The sequence below is a fragment of the Meleagris gallopavo genome, chromosome 1, assembly GCF_905368555.1.
Source record: "Meleagris gallopavo chromosome 1, MGAL_WU_HG_1.1, whole genome shotgun sequence".
Lineage (NCBI taxonomy): Eukaryota > Metazoa > Chordata > Aves > Galliformes > Phasianidae > Meleagris > Meleagris gallopavo.
In genome coordinates, this window is record NC_139404.1 from 78,547,289 (window position 1) to 78,565,892 (window position 18,604).

At 48.1% G+C, this 18,604-nt stretch overlaps 1 protein-coding gene across 1 annotated transcript in view; it reads left to right on the forward strand.

Moving 5' to 3' along the window:
* Positions 1-18,604, forward strand: part of FSTL1 (follistatin like 1) — a 43,713-nt gene that overhangs the window by 14,729 nt on the left and 10,380 nt on the right. Inside the window, exons 3-5 of the mRNA XM_085236787.1 lie at positions 14,392-14,496; positions 15,649-15,778; positions 17,206-17,238. Of these exons, the coding sequence (XP_085092913.1) occupies positions 14,392-14,496; positions 15,649-15,778; positions 17,206-17,238 (268 nt within the window). The remainder of the gene's footprint in view (positions 1-14,391; positions 14,497-15,648; positions 15,779-17,205; positions 17,239-18,604) is intronic.

An 18,604-nucleotide genomic window follows, 5' to 3' on the forward strand; every position in this document is an offset into this window, starting at 1 on the left:
TCTGCACAGGAGAAGAGGGTCTGGTTACTTTAGGCAAAGGAAGGGGATCCTTTCTCTTACAGGGAGTCTGGACTTCTGGGAATGTGGCAACTCCTGCAAACCTGTTTTTACGAACAGCTCCCTTCCCCTGGTACAAGCAGTAGGTAGCTGAACCAGGCTTTCACACAGCAAAGGACTCGAAATCGAGGCACAGCAGTGATTTCTTTAGAAGAAGCATTTTTCATTAGCCCTTTAGCCCTTTCATGTACCCATTTTGTTCCAAGTCTCTTCTAAGCTGCTCGCAGCTAGGGAGACATTTTGTTCTATTCATGTCTGTTCTTTACCTCTTTGGATACGTGGCTGCAAGCCTGTGATCTTGCTGAGAACCCATGATCATCAGCAGCTCAGGCTAGTACACTGGGCTGTGAGCTGTAGCAGCTGAGGCACGAGTATGTTTTTCTTCTGCTGACTTTATTAGAGGAGCAGTAAATTCTTGCAGGTCGGCAAGGTGGACAGCCAAGGCCGCAGACAGCTGTGAAAGCTAACGTCTTCCACTTGGATTTGCCAGAGTCTGCCTTCTGAAGCCCTTAGTCTGCTTCGGTTGTACGTCCCTGGGAGTTCATTTTTCCTTTTGGAAGTAATGGCAAAAATCCATTTGTCTTCCCTGGATGCTGCACAGCGTGCAGTCTTGCTAGGACATCTCTCATGTCTGTGCTGCAGCCCTGGCTGTGCAAGGCCACCTGACCTTGTGCATGGACTTTGCTAACAGTGCAGAGCAAGCTGAGGCTCTCCTGTTCTTAGCTGAAATAGCAAAAATTGTGTGGCCTTTTTTCTCAGTTATGCTCATTAAATGGGAAACTTTCTGTCGCATACCAAAATTGTTTACACTGCAGTAAAGCAAGGGAAACTCACCAAATATTTTGTGCTTGTTTAACTTAAAATACATCCAGACTCAGTGTTCTCCCCCTGCCTTTGACGTGTTTTTGACATAAAGCGTGCAGAACACCAGGTTTCAGCCTGCACGAACGAGATGTCTGTACAGTTCCACAAACAATAGAGGAACATCAACTCTGCCATTTCTCTATCACTGGTGTGAAGGGGGAACCTGGCTGCTGACATCCTCTTGTGGAGCTTAGTGCCCCAGGATATTACCAGGATAATAGGATATTTTCAGGCTATGTCACACAGGTGCTGTGGGCTGGGTTTCCTATGAGGCTGAAGACTTTTCTTCCCTTCCATATTTGTGTGTGTTTTGAGCATCACTGAATGCTAGGCTGTTTGGGGGGAAAGTCAGCCCTGGTCAAAGAACCAGAGCAGTTCTGATGAGTTTCTCTTCAAGAAGGGAAATTGGAGGGAAGCACGTGGGGGGGATAGGAGAGGGAAATAGAAGAATGTCAGTAATCTATAACGTGGCCCCTGGGAGGCCAACCTGAGGTGATCAGCCAAGCTGTTGATCAGTACATGGGGAAACCCAGTGGCTGAAAGCATTGATAAAGTTGCAAGCCACATCTCAGATACTTCCTTTGATTAGAGGTGCCTAACAAAGCTTTCTGACATCTGGCTTCTTGTTATTTGAGGAAAACAGAGAGGAAAAAAAAGAAAAAGGAAGAAAAAAAGATTAGGGAAACAAGCCAAAAATCCCATGGAAATAACTTGTCCTTAAGCCAACTGAGTTGGCTTTGGCAATCAGAAATCGTAGAATCTTGGAATGACCTGGTTTGAAAGGGACCTCAGGGATCACTAAGCTCCAGCCCCCCTGCTGCATGCAGGGCCACAACCTCCGTATCTCATACTGGGCCTGGCTGCCCAGGGCCCCATCCAGCCTGGCCTTAAACACCTCCAGGGACAGGGTATCCACAACCTCTCTGGGCAGCCTGTTCCAGCACCTCACCACTCTCTCTGTAAAGAACTTCCCCCTGATATCCAACCTAAATCTTCACTCCCTCAACTTAAAACCCTTTCCCCTTGTCCTGCCATCATCTACCCTTGTAAAGAGTTGACTCCCCTCCTGTTTGTAGGCTCCCTTTAGGTCCTGGAAGGCTGTAATGAGATCACCCCACAGCCTTCTTTTCTCCAGGCTGAACAAACCCAGCTCCCTCAGCCTGTCTTTGGGGGATCTGTTTTCTGTACAGAGATCTTAGCTTCTCCTGCCACCATAAACTTTCAGGTTTCTGGGGATGTTTCCCAAGGACTGGCACAATAACCTTCGTTGCTTAGGAAGCAATGGTTGCTGTGCAGGTACCACTCCTCCATGAGCTTCTAGCCTGTCACTTGTCTTGTGCCGTTGCCTTTCTTTCACTTTGGATGCCCCCATCACATGCTGCTGAGCACCATGGTGTGAATTCACTGAGCTGCAGCTCCAGCTGCCATGAAAAATTAATTTCTGCTGAAGGATGGTTGCTGCTTGGATGGCAGTTGCTTGGGTGATCAAAGCAAGTGACACTTGGAGGCAGTGTTTTATGCCCAAGGACTCTGACCCTCCAGGAGCAAGCACAGCAGTGGGTGTTGGGAAAGAGGAGACCTGGGACCAGCGGGGCCAAGCTTGGTTTGGCATTTCTCAGTACTGTCTGCCTTTGTGGTGCAGGGAATCTGTAATTACATTTTGCCTTCTGCTTCATCATCTGTCTCAGCCCATTAGAGCACCTGCTGCTTAATTACTCGAGAAGCTATCAAACTTTACAGTAAGAGTTGTTACATCCTTCTTACCACAGACAAAAACAAGCAAACAAAGTCATCACCTCTTTATGCTTCTTCTAGAGATGTGGCTGCAACCACGGGGTCCGTAACCCTAACAAGCACACAGTGCTGTAATTCTTTTCCAAGAGCAGCAGTAGTGAGTGGCAAGATACAGCCACTGTCACAGGTAGAGTGTCTGTAGTATCATAAAATCATAGAATATCCCAAGTTGAATGGGAACCACAGGGATCATTGAGTCCAGCTCTTGGCTCCATGGGACCACACAAAATTCAAGAAATGTCCAAATACTCCTTGCACTCAGGCAGCTTAGGGCTGTGCTCACTGCCAGGACCCCACCACCCTCTGTTGCAGTACCTTTTCCTTACCCTCAGTGTTACCCTCCCCTGACACAGCTCCATGCCGTTCCCTCGGGCCCTGTCGCTGTCACACACAGCAGAGCTCAGCGCTGCCCCTCCGCTCCCTGTGAGGAGCTGCAGCTGCCATCAGGCCTCCCCTCAGCTCCTCTGCTCTGCACTGAGCATACATGGGACCTCAGCTGCTCCTCACACACCTTGCCATGCAGACCCTTCACCGTCTTATAGCCCTCCTTTGGATGCTCTCTCAGTTTTATGTCGTTCTTATATTATGGCACCCAAAGCTGCACACAGTTCGTGAAGTGAGCAGAGTGGGACAGTCCCTTCCCTCTCCTGGCTGGCAGCGCTGGGTCTGACGCACATCTGATTGATGCTGGTGAACATCCAGGCTCTGAGCTGTATCCCACTATGCAGCTTACTAGGTGAGGGAACTAAATACACTGGGACTCGCTGTCCCAGAATCCAGGTTCCCCATTGATCAGGCCCTCCAGGGCATGCTCAAGTCCTACCTGCCCTGCCTTCTCATTCATCTTAGTTGCATCCTAAGCCTGCCTCTTCTATGTAAACATCTCCTGATTCATTTTTCCACCCTTTAACTGTTTGTCTTCCGTTACCATTTTCTTTTGGCATCAGCTGTGCTCCCTGTAACAGCTGATGACCTGCAAAGTGGCATGTAGAATGCAGTGTGGCCCTATTTTTCATCTCATAGCTTCTCACTGTACCCAGGCAGCAGCTGCCTGTCAAATCCTGCTTCAGACTCAGCAGTCTTACAGCAGAGCTAGCGTGGTCACTGCATTCAGCCACTGCTTGGGCAGAGTGGTCAGGATCTGTGAGCTGTAAAGTACAGGATTATTCTTAGAAGTGACTGAAAATTCAGGAGTGTCAACAGACTCTAGAGAAGAGTTTGAGCACAGACTCTACAGACATGAGTAGCTTTTCTCAGGCAAGAGGTACCTAGGTGACTCCCCTGCTGGCCTCACGCTCTTGCAGTGATGCCACGAATCATTTAGCGTTTTTAGCAAAACAGCATCAACAATTCCTCGAACATGCACAAAATAACTTAATCTTGTTCTCAGAAACCACTGACCTTTTTCTGTTGACACTCGAAAAAGGAAAAGTCAGCCTGAGGCAAACACTTGGCATGGAAAATTTCAACCTGAGCAATTCAGTGCTGGCAAAGTTTTCAGCAGTGGAAAAGATGGTTTTGTAAGGGGAAGCATCCAGCTGCTTTTCAGTGTTGGATGCTAGTCATTCCACCCATAACAAGGGCTGACACCTTTACTGCTGGCTCACCACTATGCTGTTACCCAGTTGTACCTCCTGGTGAGGATGATTGCATGTGAATTACCTCTTTTACAAGTGGTCATTGCTAAGCCCTCAGCCACGTCTGAGACCTTGCTCCTAGTGGGTCTATGCTGAATTACTCTGGGCCATGCTCCTGCTCCAGCAGCCAGGCTACTGGGGCCCAGAATCACTGAGCTCCTCCAGTTTTCCCTTCCCACAGTGTTCAGTAGGGGTATGCTTTCAGTCAGCCATTTTGTGGCTTTTGAAGCCACTCTAGGGAATGGCAGTCACCCACTGAACTTCAGATGGCTTTCTAGCATTAGCCTAGATGTGGAAGATTATTGAAATACCTGGTGAATCTTAGCCTTCTGCTTTAAATTCACTCTATGTAGTACTCTGAACTCAAGTCTTACTCTTTACTTTTTGATGAGCAGTTCCAGGTATTGCTGATGGGTTTGTTATGAACACTAGCACAGAGATGGGCTGACACCAAGGTCCTTCATGCATGCCATTGAGGAGTCTTTGAATGGGTGCAATTTCTGGTTATTAGTGACACCAAGCCAAAACTACAGCGTGGAGTCAAAAGCCCATATAACTCACTTTTCTGATGTACAGGTTGTGTCTCTGGTTCAAAATATCTGTATTTCTGAGCAGTGGAAATCTGTGCAATAAAATATATCTTCTAGGAAAGTTCCTCTTGTCTTCCTATCTTCCCATGTAAAATTCCTACACCCACAACTTCAAGGACAATTCTACATTGCTCAGGCATTTAATACTGAGGAATTTGTGTTGGGAAATAATGTAATTTTTTATAACAAAGCCATTTTAATGGCAGAAGCTTAACTTTCTGTTCCGTTAGCCAGCTGCCAACAGAGATTGCTGGGAAAAGAAAGTGATTACCTTAACCTAAATTTTTTACTAGCAGCAGAAATGGAATGAAAACAAAATGAATTTATTATGAAATGGATTTGTTTGTAGACCTTCTTGTGCTGTCGTTTGCTTTCTTTGAGGGCATTTAAAGCAGATTAGCAGCCCTAGAGACAGAAGTCCATTACTTACCCAAATTGCAGAAAGCAGCGGAGGCAACAATGCAATCCCTCCATCCCTTCCCAGTCCACATTCTGCATCCCTCCTGCATTCCCAGAATGGAATTCACCTTTGTCCTGAAGGCACCATGTTCAGCTCAGCTGGGAGAGGACAACCAAGTGTGTGCCATCTGCTCCCTTCAGCTGGGGACGTCTGTTGAAGCCTGCTGGCTGCTCAGAGCCAGGTCTCATGCTGAGCAGTGGCAGGGACACCTTCCTGAGGCAGAGAACCGGTGCTCTGTGCTTCACCATCTTTCTGGGAAGCAAGATCGTGAGGAGTTTTGGAGGGAAGAAGAGGAGAGTGAATGTGTGATCCCAGTGAAGAAAAAAGAGCTTTACAAATGCCTGCACAAAAGAAACCGTTCCTTTCAAAGCGCTCAAACACAGCTGAAGCTGCCTCCTGCAAGCAACTGTCATTCTCTTCATTCCTAGATGGATGGATGTAACCGAAGGGCAAATCCATTCTACTTCTCTTCATCCCTAATCTTGTGTGTCACGTCTTGTTGTATGAAGGATTCCTTCTGGAAGAAATCTGGAATTTGGCAGACGTGACTTATCTTCATAATCTTCTGATTATCATCTTGGCTAAGCTTGCGTCATAACAAAAATAATGAATGCAGTTTTGAAATTTTTATTTGCCCTCTTCTGACTGTAAAATGGAGTTATTCACCCTTACTTTGTCCAGTCTCCCGTGTTTCCATTACAATAGAAGATTTTTCTATCCCCTGCTTCTTTAAAAATGTTATTGATAACAGTCAAAACACATACTACTTCTATAAAAGAGCATTATTTATTAAGATAGATATCTGTTACTATATATTTTCCTACTTCATAGTGGGTATGATGGGGGAATGAAATGTCAAGAGGGAGATGTGTTTTTTAAGTCAAAGCTTAGAAGTAGTCTATGAGCAAATAGGTGTGAGTTGGTTATGAATACAGTCAGACAACATCAGGGGAAAGTTCATTGCTGTGAGAGGGTTTTGAAGTCAGTCTTTCAATGGGTACGAGAAAGGCAAAAAGTAATATCCTTTATGTGGTATCATGTAAGTGGAGCTGTATGCAGAGGGGGCACTGGCAGCTTGGGGATGGAAGATGATCCAGGAGGAGCCTTTCTGCCCCTTGTGTGATCTCATGGGGAGCTTTGCAAGGACTGTGTCACCCAGTGGCAAGTGTTTGTGGTGAAGAGTGTTGTGGGAGGGCAGCTAAGAGCAGTGCCTTAGGGAGCAGCACCTCAATCTCTTAGAGAGAACCACGGGCATGTTGTTCAAGTGAAAAACAATGGAGATTTGTTAAATTTCCTTTTGACCAAAAAAAAACAAACCCCAAATTCTTACCTGAAACACAAAAAGGATTTAAAGGACTGCCCAAACACTCCCACAGCATGCTGTCTGACAGAGCCACAGCCCTCTTGCTGGGCAGGCAGGCTGCCCCACAGCACACACCCACAGTGGTTTTGAGGAAAGCCAGCAAGCCAGGAATGCATAAGGATGTTGGAGCTGTGCATGCTCATGGCTTTTCATCTCCAAAACACAGCCCGGCCAGGCCGCAGGGCAGAAAGCAAAACATCCTGGGCTGATTTCAAGAAGTGCTAGAGAAGAGCTTGTGTTTTTGGAGGCAGTTCAGGCAGTGATCTCTCTTCCAGGAGCAGGGGCTCCAGGAAGTGCAGAGAGCCTCACGGTCACTTGCAGTGCCGCCTCTCCCTCTAACCCAGGGACTGGTAGCAAGTCCCCACAACCTCCTTACTGCTTCCAGAGCAGTGGAAAAAGGGGCAGGCAAGTGCTTGGGTTGCTGCCAAGACTGAGATGGGCATAGGCTGCTCGACTCTGAGGAACAGGACCGATGAGATGGTGCTGAGCATCAGAAAGGGGCTGAGCAGAGCAGGTGAGGAGAGGAGTTTTCCCCAGTAAAATCCTGTCTGAGAGCTGCTTCATTAAATCAGCGCTGTTTGCTTTGCTGGAGTGACTCAGAGGAGAGGATGCTTTCCCCACAGCAGCATCTATTTGGGTTATTGTAGCCACCAAAGGGAACTGCGGCTTTGTCTTTCTGTTTGTTTTTTCAAGTCAGCCATGGGAGTCAGCATCAACAGTCTTCCAAGCTAGACAGAAAAAAATTCCATGATTGCGGAGAGTGGGGAAAGGGATGTCTGCAACAGTTCTTCGTTATTTCCAGACACTGTCACAAAGGGCCAGATGGAAGGAGATGAAAGAACGGGAAGAATAAGTTGCTTTAGACAATAAGCGGTGATATTTTAGGAATAAAGCCATGGGAATAATTGACTTTTTCTAATTCTTTAGCTGAATCAAAGAGTCAAAACAAAAAATTTATTTCAGATCAGTTGAAATTCTTCTTTTATTCTCAACATAAACCAGAGCTGGCCAAACAAAAAGAAGTTAATCTCACCAAAATGTGTTTTTGTTTTGCTTTCTTTAACTTTCAAGTCTGTATGCAACACTTCATGAAACACATTTTAAAATAATCCTTTTTTAAACTATTTTGGGATTGAAACTGTTGCCCCAACTAGGTACAAATTTGCCTCAGATTGCATTTCCCAGTGAATGATCCCTCTGTTTGAAAAGCATTACCCAGCCTTAGGAATTACAGGAAGTTGTTGTTCGCTTGTCTTGCTTCTTAATCAGAGGATTGTCCTCATTGCATGTGCACTGCCATTCACTGCAGATCACGTACTTGCTCAGCCCTCCCCTCCTTCCTCCTGTAGAAAAGATTTTTACTTCATTTTTAGTGTTTTTTTCCACTCCTCTTTCTAGTACCGACAAGGAGTCGCACATGATCTTCTGCCAGCTGTCAGGTATTCAGTAGTAAAAACAGAGGTTAAAAGAATCTGGAGAACTTTTTTTGCATCTGCCAACCTCCTGAGACCCTGGTTTGCACTTTGAAGGTTCTGAGACAGCAGAGTTTTGGCTGACTTGCTTTCAGCTCGCTCTGGCAACAGGGACACCGTTTAACTTCTCATGGAGCTGTGCCTTTTTGGCAGGGTAGATAGATGAGCAGGCTCCAGGATAGTGGTCCAGCCTTCCCAAACTTTTGTGTCCTTGCAGCTTTGTTTTACTCTCCTTCTGCTTTCAGATTTCCTTGTTAGTCTGATAACCACCCCAAACTGGCTCTGCATCACCAAGGAGCTGAGCAAGTCTGCGACCAAGGCTAGAAAATGGGAAGTGTGAAACTGGCTTGTGCCCAGTGCTATTCTCATCTCCTTCCCACACAGGTTGACTCAGTGCTTCCCTCCATTCCATAGCAGTTTCCATTGCTTTTTGTAATGTGCTGTGGCAGGAGTTGGGTAAAGCAGGATCAAGGCATGGAGCTGGGAATGAGAATCATAAGAGCACTGTGTCAGTGATGGGAACAAAACTACTGAGGTCTTTTTTGCAAGAAGCCCAAGGCTGCTAGCAAACCTCAGCGTTTTCAGCTCTCCATGTTCCTCTTGTGCTTCCACTTCCTGGAAGAGGTGAGGAGATGCCATAGGGTAGTAAATGCTGACTTGCTCATCTCACTCTTCCCTCTGTTTGGAACCAGATGATAGCTGAGAAATGTGGCAGGTCTGGGTCCTGTTCGGAAATTAATCACTGCATACACCATCCCAGTAGCTTCTGAGAGTGGGGAAATGGAGATGCTGAAGGATAAAGGAAGGGCTGCCTGTCACAGAAAATACTGCAGCCCACCAGAGATTTAGGGGCTAAAGAGAGTATGTGAGATTGGTTGTATATGGTGTGAACAGCCTCACATTGAGTAGCGAGGGAGGACCACAAAGTGAGTGCTCCTCAAAATGGGGCAGAGAGTGTTAGGGCTCTGTGGGCTGGGACTGGAAAGCACCTTCTTCCTTGGGAAAGTGCTGCTGGCAGAAAAAACTTTCTTTTACTGCTGAGCCCAGGTGTGCTTGGAGAGGGGGTGTAGAGGATGGGGTCTGTGCTACTGAGCAGGAGGAGTTATGAGGCTGCTTAGGTTGGGAAGCCAGGGACAAATGTTCCATCCTTGCCTGCCCCAAGGAGCCTGAGCTCCTCCTCCTCTTCTTCCTTCCCCTGACAGCAGGGGCTTCCTCTGCCTGCTCCTAGGTGCTGTGACTGGTCCTGTCTGCCGTCCCCTCCTGCTGACATTCAGGAGTTAATTCTGGCCTTGCTTTTATGATTTAAGCAAAACAGGATGGAGAATTGCGGTTCCCAGAAGTCCAGCTGTAACAAAACATAGCTTGGCCTTGGGCATTTGGGGTCTGGGAAGGAGGGCTGTGCCCCAGCAGGGACTGTGGTTTGTCTGTCACGTTGCAGCATGGTCCTGGCCCCAGACCAGGAAGAGAGGGGAGCTGAGCCCCTGCCGTAGGGAGCTCTTGAGCAAATCACCTCCCGTGGTCCTCTCTTTTCCAGTCTGTCCCGGGAGGGTGAGGATGCCAATCTCACTTCACAGCCCCCATGAGATTAACTTCATTAATCTCAACTATGGGGGCAGCAGGCCGAGGACTGTGGCACTAGGGAATCCAGTCGCTGCTCCAGGAGGGCTGTGGCGATGGGCAGAGGGAGGAGCGCTGCGAGGCAGGGTGGTTTTGGCCTGGTGGTTATGTTCAAGGGGTTTTTAGGGTGAGCGGCAGAGCGAGGTTCTACAGTGAGAGCGATGCCAAGCACAGCCTTCCTGCCTTCCAGCAGCCATTTTCCAGACTTGTTTGTGACAGAGATTTCCTCTTTCCCAGACTCCCATGTCATTGTTCCCCTTATGGGGCCTCACCGGTCATTGCCTTGTGATGGAAAATAAGAGGTTGTAGGGGCCAGAGTGCAGACATTCCTTACAGCTTAAAAGGGAAAACAGCCCTAGCACGGAGGAATCCCTGTGAGAGGTGTGCCTGGCTGCTGCTGCTAGCTAGCAGCATCTCGCTGGAAGAGAAATCAGCTGTTTGGCAGATGACTTTGTCCTCTTTGTTAGGTTACAGGGAGAAAAGCCTCCTTCCTGCAGTTCCTGCCTCCCTCTCCTTGCTGGCTGCTGCCTGCTCAAGTGGGACACAAGGGAAGCCTGGCTCCTGTGCCGGGCTGTGCTCCATGTCACACAGCCTGCACCGTGCTTGGGGTGTGCTGAGCCTCAACCTCTGCGCCCTTCTCCAAGCTGCAGGAGCTGCAGGCCCCCTCCTCTCACACACAGGTCTTCCGGGAGCACGCCGTTTATCCAGCACAGGTGGAAATATATGCTCCAGCTTGTTTCCCATTAGTGAAACTGCAAAGGAATTACTTTTCTCCCAGATCCCCCAGGAGGCAGTGGTGCTCGGATGCTGTCAGTGCCCGCCTGCCCCTCACCTCCAGTGGCTCTCCAATCCATTAGCCAGTTTCCACTGCCACTGATGGAGCTGTTGAGGCCTCCGAGATGACAGGACCCAGCTGTTCCTGTGGCTCTGGGTGACTGGCTTAATGAGAGGGACCCATGGATCAGCCCCTGAGGAAGGAGCTCATGAGCTGCCCTGTGCTGGCTGACAGGCTGTGCAGAGAGCTGCTGGAGGCTGGGCTTCATTAGTTCTGCTACTCACAGAAGGGAGGTGGAAGAGCAGGGCGCCTGAAAGTTTAATGGCTCTGGGCCCCTTTACATCTAGTGCAGAGCTCATGCTGACACCTTTTCAATAGGTTGCTGTCAGTGTTGGGAACCAGTGTGCCTGGTTGCAGTCCCCTGAGGAATGCATCACTGGTCTGGGATCTGTCTCACAAACCTGACCTTTTATCCTTTTTTCTTTGCCTGATTGCTTTGGGGACTGCCCATTTTCAGGCCTTCTGAGCTGCCCGTGGATGCCTCTGCTGCTCTGAACTTCCAGACATGCTCCCTGTGCCTCCCGGAAGCCAGAGAGAGAGGCTTTTCAGGATGGTAATGGATGCAGTTGGTTTTGTGTTGCGACCAGGTCGTAGAGGGCTGAAGGAGGGTACAGTTGGGTTTTGGTGTGATGGCTTCTGCGGCTTGATGGCAGGTTTCTTTTCAGAACAGGGCATAGAGATGGCTCTGCAGCCCTCCATACTCCTAACAGTGATGTTGCCTGGGGAGGTACATTATGCAGATTTCGATGCGGTGTTATATAGCATTCATGATTCAAAACCCATGCACTGAGCTTATCTCTGACGACTGAAAACAAACCTTCCAAATGAGACTTAAAGGTATTTTGTGCAGGGTTTCTTCCAGAGCTCTGTAGATGCCCTGAAGCAGTAGCCCTAAGAAAGAGAAACTGTGGTGCTTATTGGACTGCCTGTTCATGGCCATCCTAATGCTGGGGATGCTTGCTTGTCTCCTTCTTATCTCTTCCATTTATGCTGCTGCCAGATTTCCACCCTGTCACACCAGAGCATTAGAGAACCAAGGGATGCCACAGGAATTAGGTCAGGTTTGCTCATTAGTCCCAGATGAGAGCAGTGGGAGAAACGTGCTGCCAGAGCCAGAAGCACAAATGGCATCAGGTGACAGATTGCATGCTCTGTGCTCCCCCCAGTGTACATGGGACCTACTCTCCCAGCACTCTGCAAAAGCTGTTTTGCCCAGAGCATGCTTGGGTAATGGGATGGAATGCACAAACCAAGTTTTTTCTCAACGCTCAGCTATCTCTTTGATTGCTGCAACACATCATGTTTCTCCCTGCAGCCCCACAACAGAAAGGAGAGAGATCTTGGCAGTCAGGAGCTGTGGCTTCTTGTTGTAGTGTTCTGTGCCTTGTGTCTCCAGATCTTTCAGTATTAAGAAGGAGACATATCTTAAGACAACAGCTGATGAAGCATTAATTTTTTGTGGGTGAATGGCGATATTGAGTTGGATTAGGAACTGTGCAGACAGTGCTGTTAGCCAGTGGCACACCTTACATCCATACCCCTTTGTCAGTCTGTGACACGAGAATTCATGTGAGTTCTGCAACCCCAGCCATAATCCTGTTGCTCTTCAGTTTTGCCTTATCAATGTAGTGCTTGTATAATATATCAGAGTGCTTCCCATAGGAACTTTTGTGTTAGTGCTTCACAGAACTTTGATTTCCTTGCACATCAGGCAGGGCAAAAGTGCAAAGCCTTGAGCACACAGAGCATTATAGAATCATAGAATCGTTTGAGTTGGAAGGGACCCTTAAAGGTCATCTAGTCCAACTCCCTGCAAGGAACAGGGCCACCTACAGCTCACGTTGCTCTTACCCCCAGATCTAGCCCGATTTTGCGTGTGTCCAGAAATGGGACAAAATAATATGAGGGTTCCAGTTGTTTTGCAGATTTCCACATGGTGATACCAAAAGAGGAAAAACAAGTTGCAGTTGCTGCTGACAGCAGAAAAGCTTTCTGCTCCTGATGAAGCACCCTCACTCTGTGCCCGCTACTCCTGTGCCTTACCCTTGCCGTCTGGGCTCTCATGGCTCCAAGAAGGGGAGCTTTATAGAAAGCCAGCATGGCGTGCTTGGAGAGGCTGGTAGCACTTGTGAGGCCACCAGAGAGTCTGGGTGGAGGTTGTGAAGCCTCACTCAAAGTCCCTGCTGTCGTCCTCCGTTCTTTCAACACTGTCTTGGTTGCTGTCCCAGCAGTGTGCTCCTTGGGCTGGATGAATGTGCAGCAGGCTAGCAGGTGGATTATTCTGAAGACCAGGTCAAGGTCACTCAGGAAACACTCCAGCTATCACTGGGGGCTGTTCAGTGAAAGCAGCAACTTGCTATGAAATTGTGCTTTGAAAGCAAAAAGTTAAAAATAAGTTGCTGGGATAAAGAGGCAGCAGGAGAAAAAAAGTGTGCTCAGCGTTTGTCATTATACGTATCAGTAATGCTCTTCGGGCGGATTCTGCTCCTTTTTCCTCATCTATATCATCTGTTTGCAAAGCTCTATGTTGGAAGTGTGAAGATAACACAATGAGCAGAGGTAAAGAATGATTCTCAGATGGGAAGGGGAAAAGTCTTTGTGTATTAGAGAGCAGATGGGTTCAGGCTGTCTCGTTGCTTATTTTACATTCCTCGGATTTCTGACTCTGATGCCAAACTGTTGTGGAAGGTAGATGGCAGCCCTGAACCGGACACTTACAGGTGGGAATTGTGGGATGAAATAAGAGTCACAAAAGAAATGAACGGCAAAGCATGAATTAAAATCACAGTCTCCAAATCAGAGCCCCTGGAACCATCTTCTCCTTTCAGAGTCTAAGTAAAAAGAGACCATAAACTGGTGAAAGGAAATGGTGTTATTTTTGAAAATGTGGTTAACCTGTGGGAATCTTCCCTGATAGCTGTCAGCAGCTCAGGAATGCAGTGGAACTTGAGAAAAAAAAAAGAAAAAAAAGAATTTGACATTGGCACGAACAACAGGAGTGTTTGTGACAACTAGGAGAAAACTGTGAAGTGCAAAATTTGTGCTGCAGGGCAGGAGTCAACTGCTAGCTGTCAGAGACCAAGAAGAACTCCTCTGTGGGAAGGTTACTTTATAATTATCCATGGCAATGTTTCTTCTCTGAAGCATTTAAGTCTTGACCAGTGGGGGTGAGATAATGGGCCTTGCAGATCTGTGTTGTTCTTTTGTGACAGGGGCATTATCTGGTGCCTGATGGCAATTTCTTTCTTCTGTTTGGTATCACAGCTTTCTCCAGGGTCATGTTCACCTTCTTCTTAAATGTCTCAAGCAAAGACATTTCTGCTGCCTGCCCTCCATGGAATATTTGAAGGCAGCAGTCCTTGCCTTGAGGGCATTACTCTTGCTGTTTTTGCTAGCCGTTCTTTTGCTCATGTTCGCTCCAGTTCTCCTAGGTGATTTTCCAGGAATGACCTCTAGGAAAGCCTTTATTGCTGGGGCTATAGCCACAGCTCCTGTTTCTGTCTGAGCTCCCTGGTTATTGTCTGAGCTGTCCATCTTCTGCCATCATGTTTGTCCTGTTCTGTCATCTGTGCCTTACCGGCTTGGTGTTCTGTGTTCCGGCATATAAGTTACATGTATTATATTTTACAGCTGCACTGAGGACTGCTGCTGCTGGTTTGGATGACTTGATGTATTCTGTGTCTCTTTTTTTATGTCTTGCAGGAAGAGCCAAGGAGCAAATCCAAAATCTGTGCCAATGTTTTCTGCGGAGCTGGGCGGGAATGTGCAGTGACAGAGAAGGGAGAGCCAACCTGCCTCTGCATTGAGGTATGGGGACAGAACAGCTCCTGCGCTGCCGAGCCCTCAGGCTGCACTTCAGTCACTGGCGGCATCACAAGGACTGGTTTGGAGCAGCTGCAGATTCACAGCAGCTCTTCAAACAGCGGGGCCTTTCGCTGCATGGTGTGAGGGAAGAGCCCTGCAGCATGTACATTGTCTGGAACTTGCAGCTGCGCTGCTCACACAGTCTTTAACAGACATGGCAGACATGGCTGGAGGTCTTTTGTTGGGAGAGCCTAGTGAGCCTAGTGGGGTATTGATATCCAGCTGGCTGTGGAGGGCACTGAAGGAGAGTCAGCAAACTCCAAGACAGCTTTCCCTCCCCAGAGGCTTGTTTGAGGAGGTTACAAGCACCCTACTAAAAAATCAGCTTTTGTAAAATGGAAATAATTGTGGTGGAGTGCTGTGAGCATGAATAGTTTCCTCCAGCAGGGAGTCAGAAATGATTAGAAAAACCTTTGCCAGCTGTGGAGACAGGGTCTCCCTGCTCTTTTCTGCTCCATGTTTTCAAACTGCTCCTGCCTGGCTCTTGGGATTGGGCTCTCTGCTCCTACCTCCCTCTCAGTCCGCAGCTCAGACACAGCCAGCCCGGGCTCTGGGAAGAGAGTTGGTCCCTTAGCGGGTAGGGAGACTGTTGTCTGGACAGCGTGGCCAGGCTGAATGATGCAGGAGAAAGAGGCTTGCACCTTGCTTGGTGGTACTGGTGAGCTCTCACTCTGCTTTAGGTTGAGCTCTCTGCTGCTGGCTGGCAATGTGGTCTAAATTCAGATGCTGAAAGGTGGAGCAGATCCTGCAGAGAGCTGTAGCAGAGCTGAGTAAGCAGGGGGGCACACCTTGGGACAGACACATTCACTGCGCATAGAGCTGCAGCTGTAGGACTACATTCAGTGTTTACACCAAGTTTTGATTTTTCTGCTGTGCTCCGCTTCTGGAATAGTCCTGCCGTGATGTTGCTGACTGGGGATGGGATGCAGGGAAGCCTTTGAATCCACATCTACAGTCTAATCCATGCGGCTTTTCCTGGGGAGGCAGTGAGAGGGTTTGAAAGCTTTTTGGACTGGGCTGAACTTGGGATGTGCCTTCTCCTTATTGCTGCCCCCAAGAGGCAGGTAAAAGCTCTCATCTCTGGCTTTCTCACAGCAATGCAAACCTCACAAGAGGCCTGTGTGTGGTAGCAATGGCAAGACCTACCTGAACCATTGTGAGCTGCACCGAGATGCCTGCCTCACTGGCTCCAAGATCCAAGTGGATTACGATGGCCATTGTAAAGGTAACCCTGTGCCCAGGAGCAGCAAGGAACAGCTCTAAAGGGCAGACAGCTGAGAGCTTTGTGTGATAACAAGGCAAGGCAGAAGCCTTGCCAACCAGAACACTTTTCCAAAACTGCCAGCCAAGGTAAACAGGGCAAACCTGGAAAAGGTACCCAAGTTCAACTGATACCAAATCACCAGGCAAAGTTGTTATGATGAACTAGGTTTGAGGCTGAGCCAAGACATCAGGTCAGTATCAGATTTGGTGGTGGTAACCAGGGTCCATAGACCAGAATTTCCAGGCAAGTCCATTGAGATAACAAGCTGGGAAGGTAGTCCCAAGATGAGGATGAGGATCAACAAAATCTATGACCAAGTAAAGGAAAGCTGGCAGCAGAGCTGGGGACAGACATATCTACAACATAATCTCAGACAAGGATGAGGAACTAAGGCATAGAATCATAGACTATTTTGAGTTGGAAGGACCCACAGGGATCATCAAGTCCAACTCCTGATCCCACACGGCACCACACAAAATCCAGTGATTTTGAGAGCGATGTCCAAGCACTCCTTGCACTCTGGCACTCAGGGCCGTGCCCGCTGCCCTGGGCAGGCTGTTCCATGCCCACCGCCCTGTGGTGCAGACCCTGTCCCTAACCCCCAGCTGCCCTCCCCTGACACAGCTCCATGCCGTTCCCTCGGGCCCTGTCGCTGTCACACAGAGCAGAGCTCAGCGCTGCCCCTCCTCTCCCTGTGAGGAGCTGCAGCCACCATCAGGCCTCCCTTCAGCTCCTCGGTTCTGCGCTGAGCATACATGGGACCTCAGCTGCTCCTCACACACTTTGCCCTTCAGAACCTTTACCATCTTTGTAACCCTCCTGTGGATGCTCTCTCACACTTTTATGTCCTTTTTCTATTGTGGCACCCACAACTGCACCCAGTGCAGGAGGTGAGGCCGCACAGAGCAGAGAAGAGTAAGACAAACCAGGTTGCCCTGGATTATGTCCACTTGGATTTTGAGTATTTCCAAGGAGAGAAGCTACACAACCTCTTTTGAGCAACCTGTTTCCAGTCTTCAACCAGCCTCACAGCAAAAAAAGTGATTCCTTATGTTCAAATGGAATTTCAAGTTTTTAAATACACACCCACTGCCCCTTATCCTGTCTCTGGATGCCCTGGGAAGAGTATGGCTCAGTCTTTTTCACTCCTGCCCATCAAATATAAACAAATTGGTGAGGTCTTTCCTGAGTCTTATTCATGCTGAAAAATCACAGCTTTCCTTCCCTGAATAACAGTTGCTCCAGTCCCTTCATAATCTCTGTGGTCCTCTTGTTTCCAAAAGCTCCCATGTTCCTCTGCTCTTGCCCAAGTAGCACCCAGGATAGGAAGAAGTTCATAATTCTTCATGTTGAATCAGACATGTTCTCTTCTGTCTTTCCTTTAACAGAGAAGAAGTCTGAGAATCCAGCTGCGAGTCCAGGTAAGAAGCCATCTCCTTGTCTGTCTGGAATCTGTGTGTATTTGGGAAGAGAACTGGGAAGGGAGGTCTGCTGGGGGAGTGACAGCTCTGTGTACAAGTGATGCTTCTGCACTGGCTGTAGCAGAGCCTGAGATGATAGATGAGCTGAAATAAGAGGGCTTGGGTCCTCACTCTTCGGTACCTTTTTGGTCCTTACTATCAGGTACCTTCTTAGTCCTTACTCTTGGGTCACCTTACTCTTGGGTACTCCTGGACTCCTAACTGTGCTGAAGTGTCTTAGGGACTCTGGGAGCATACAAGGTGAAGTGTGAATTTGCCCCTACGGACACAAGCTGTGTTCATCATCCAGACTGAGGAACAAGACATGGTTCCTTGGGGATCAAAGATACAGGAACTGTGCTGCTGTCCTCCCCGGCTCCAGGAGCACTCTTATAAAAGGAAGCTTTGTTTCAGGAGCAGTTAACTGATGGGCCCAATGGCAGAGGGGCAGCACTGCATAATGAATGGGATATTGTTGGGGAATTAGGAGGTGTAGCTGAACCACCACCCATCAGCTGTCTGTTTGGTTCCCTGTGCCTGATTTCTCTCCTTATCTCTTGTTTGTGTACCTAGACTATAGATTTTGGGGCCATGACCTGTGCTCCACCAAGGGACCCTTTTCCTATCCATGGCTTATCAGTCCTGGAGCTGTACAATCATCAACATCAGCTTCCTAGGAGAAATGAAAGCAAACCCTCATTCAAGCCTAAGGCAAAGGACAGTGTCAGAACCTGACCATCACTTCAAATCAGTTTTAGGGAAGCTCAAAATTAAACACCACAAACACAAAATTAAACAAATGCCCTGTGGGTTTTTATTTTATCGGTCCATCCAGTTGTGATCGTAGTCACTGAATTCAGAAGGAAATCATGAGTGTGTGTAAGTGGCAGGAGTGCACAAAGATTCCCTTGTCTCTCCATTGACAGGTATGACAGTGCAAATAAGCTGAATGATCTTTCAGGTTTGCTTCTGAATACCACGTTTGTAACTAGCATACGAAATGATGCCTGTGACTGGAGAGCTCTGAGAAAAAGCACAACTTGGCCCCCTGTAATTTACAGCGGACAAGCCAGGATTTTGAAGAAACAAAATTCCCTGAGATATAGGCCCTAAAATTCAAGGTTGGGGAAGAGCACAGGGGAATGCTCTTTGTCTGGTCTTTGGTGTTGGAGAGGAAGGGGGTTTTGGTACCTGAGGGCTCATGGCTGAGTGCTTGGCATCGAAAAACCCAGGGACATTGACCAGAGCCAGTCATTCGCATTCCTCCCTCAATCTGAGATGAGTCAGCTGGCCCTCGGTTCCTTTACCTCAGGCATAGTGTACTGGA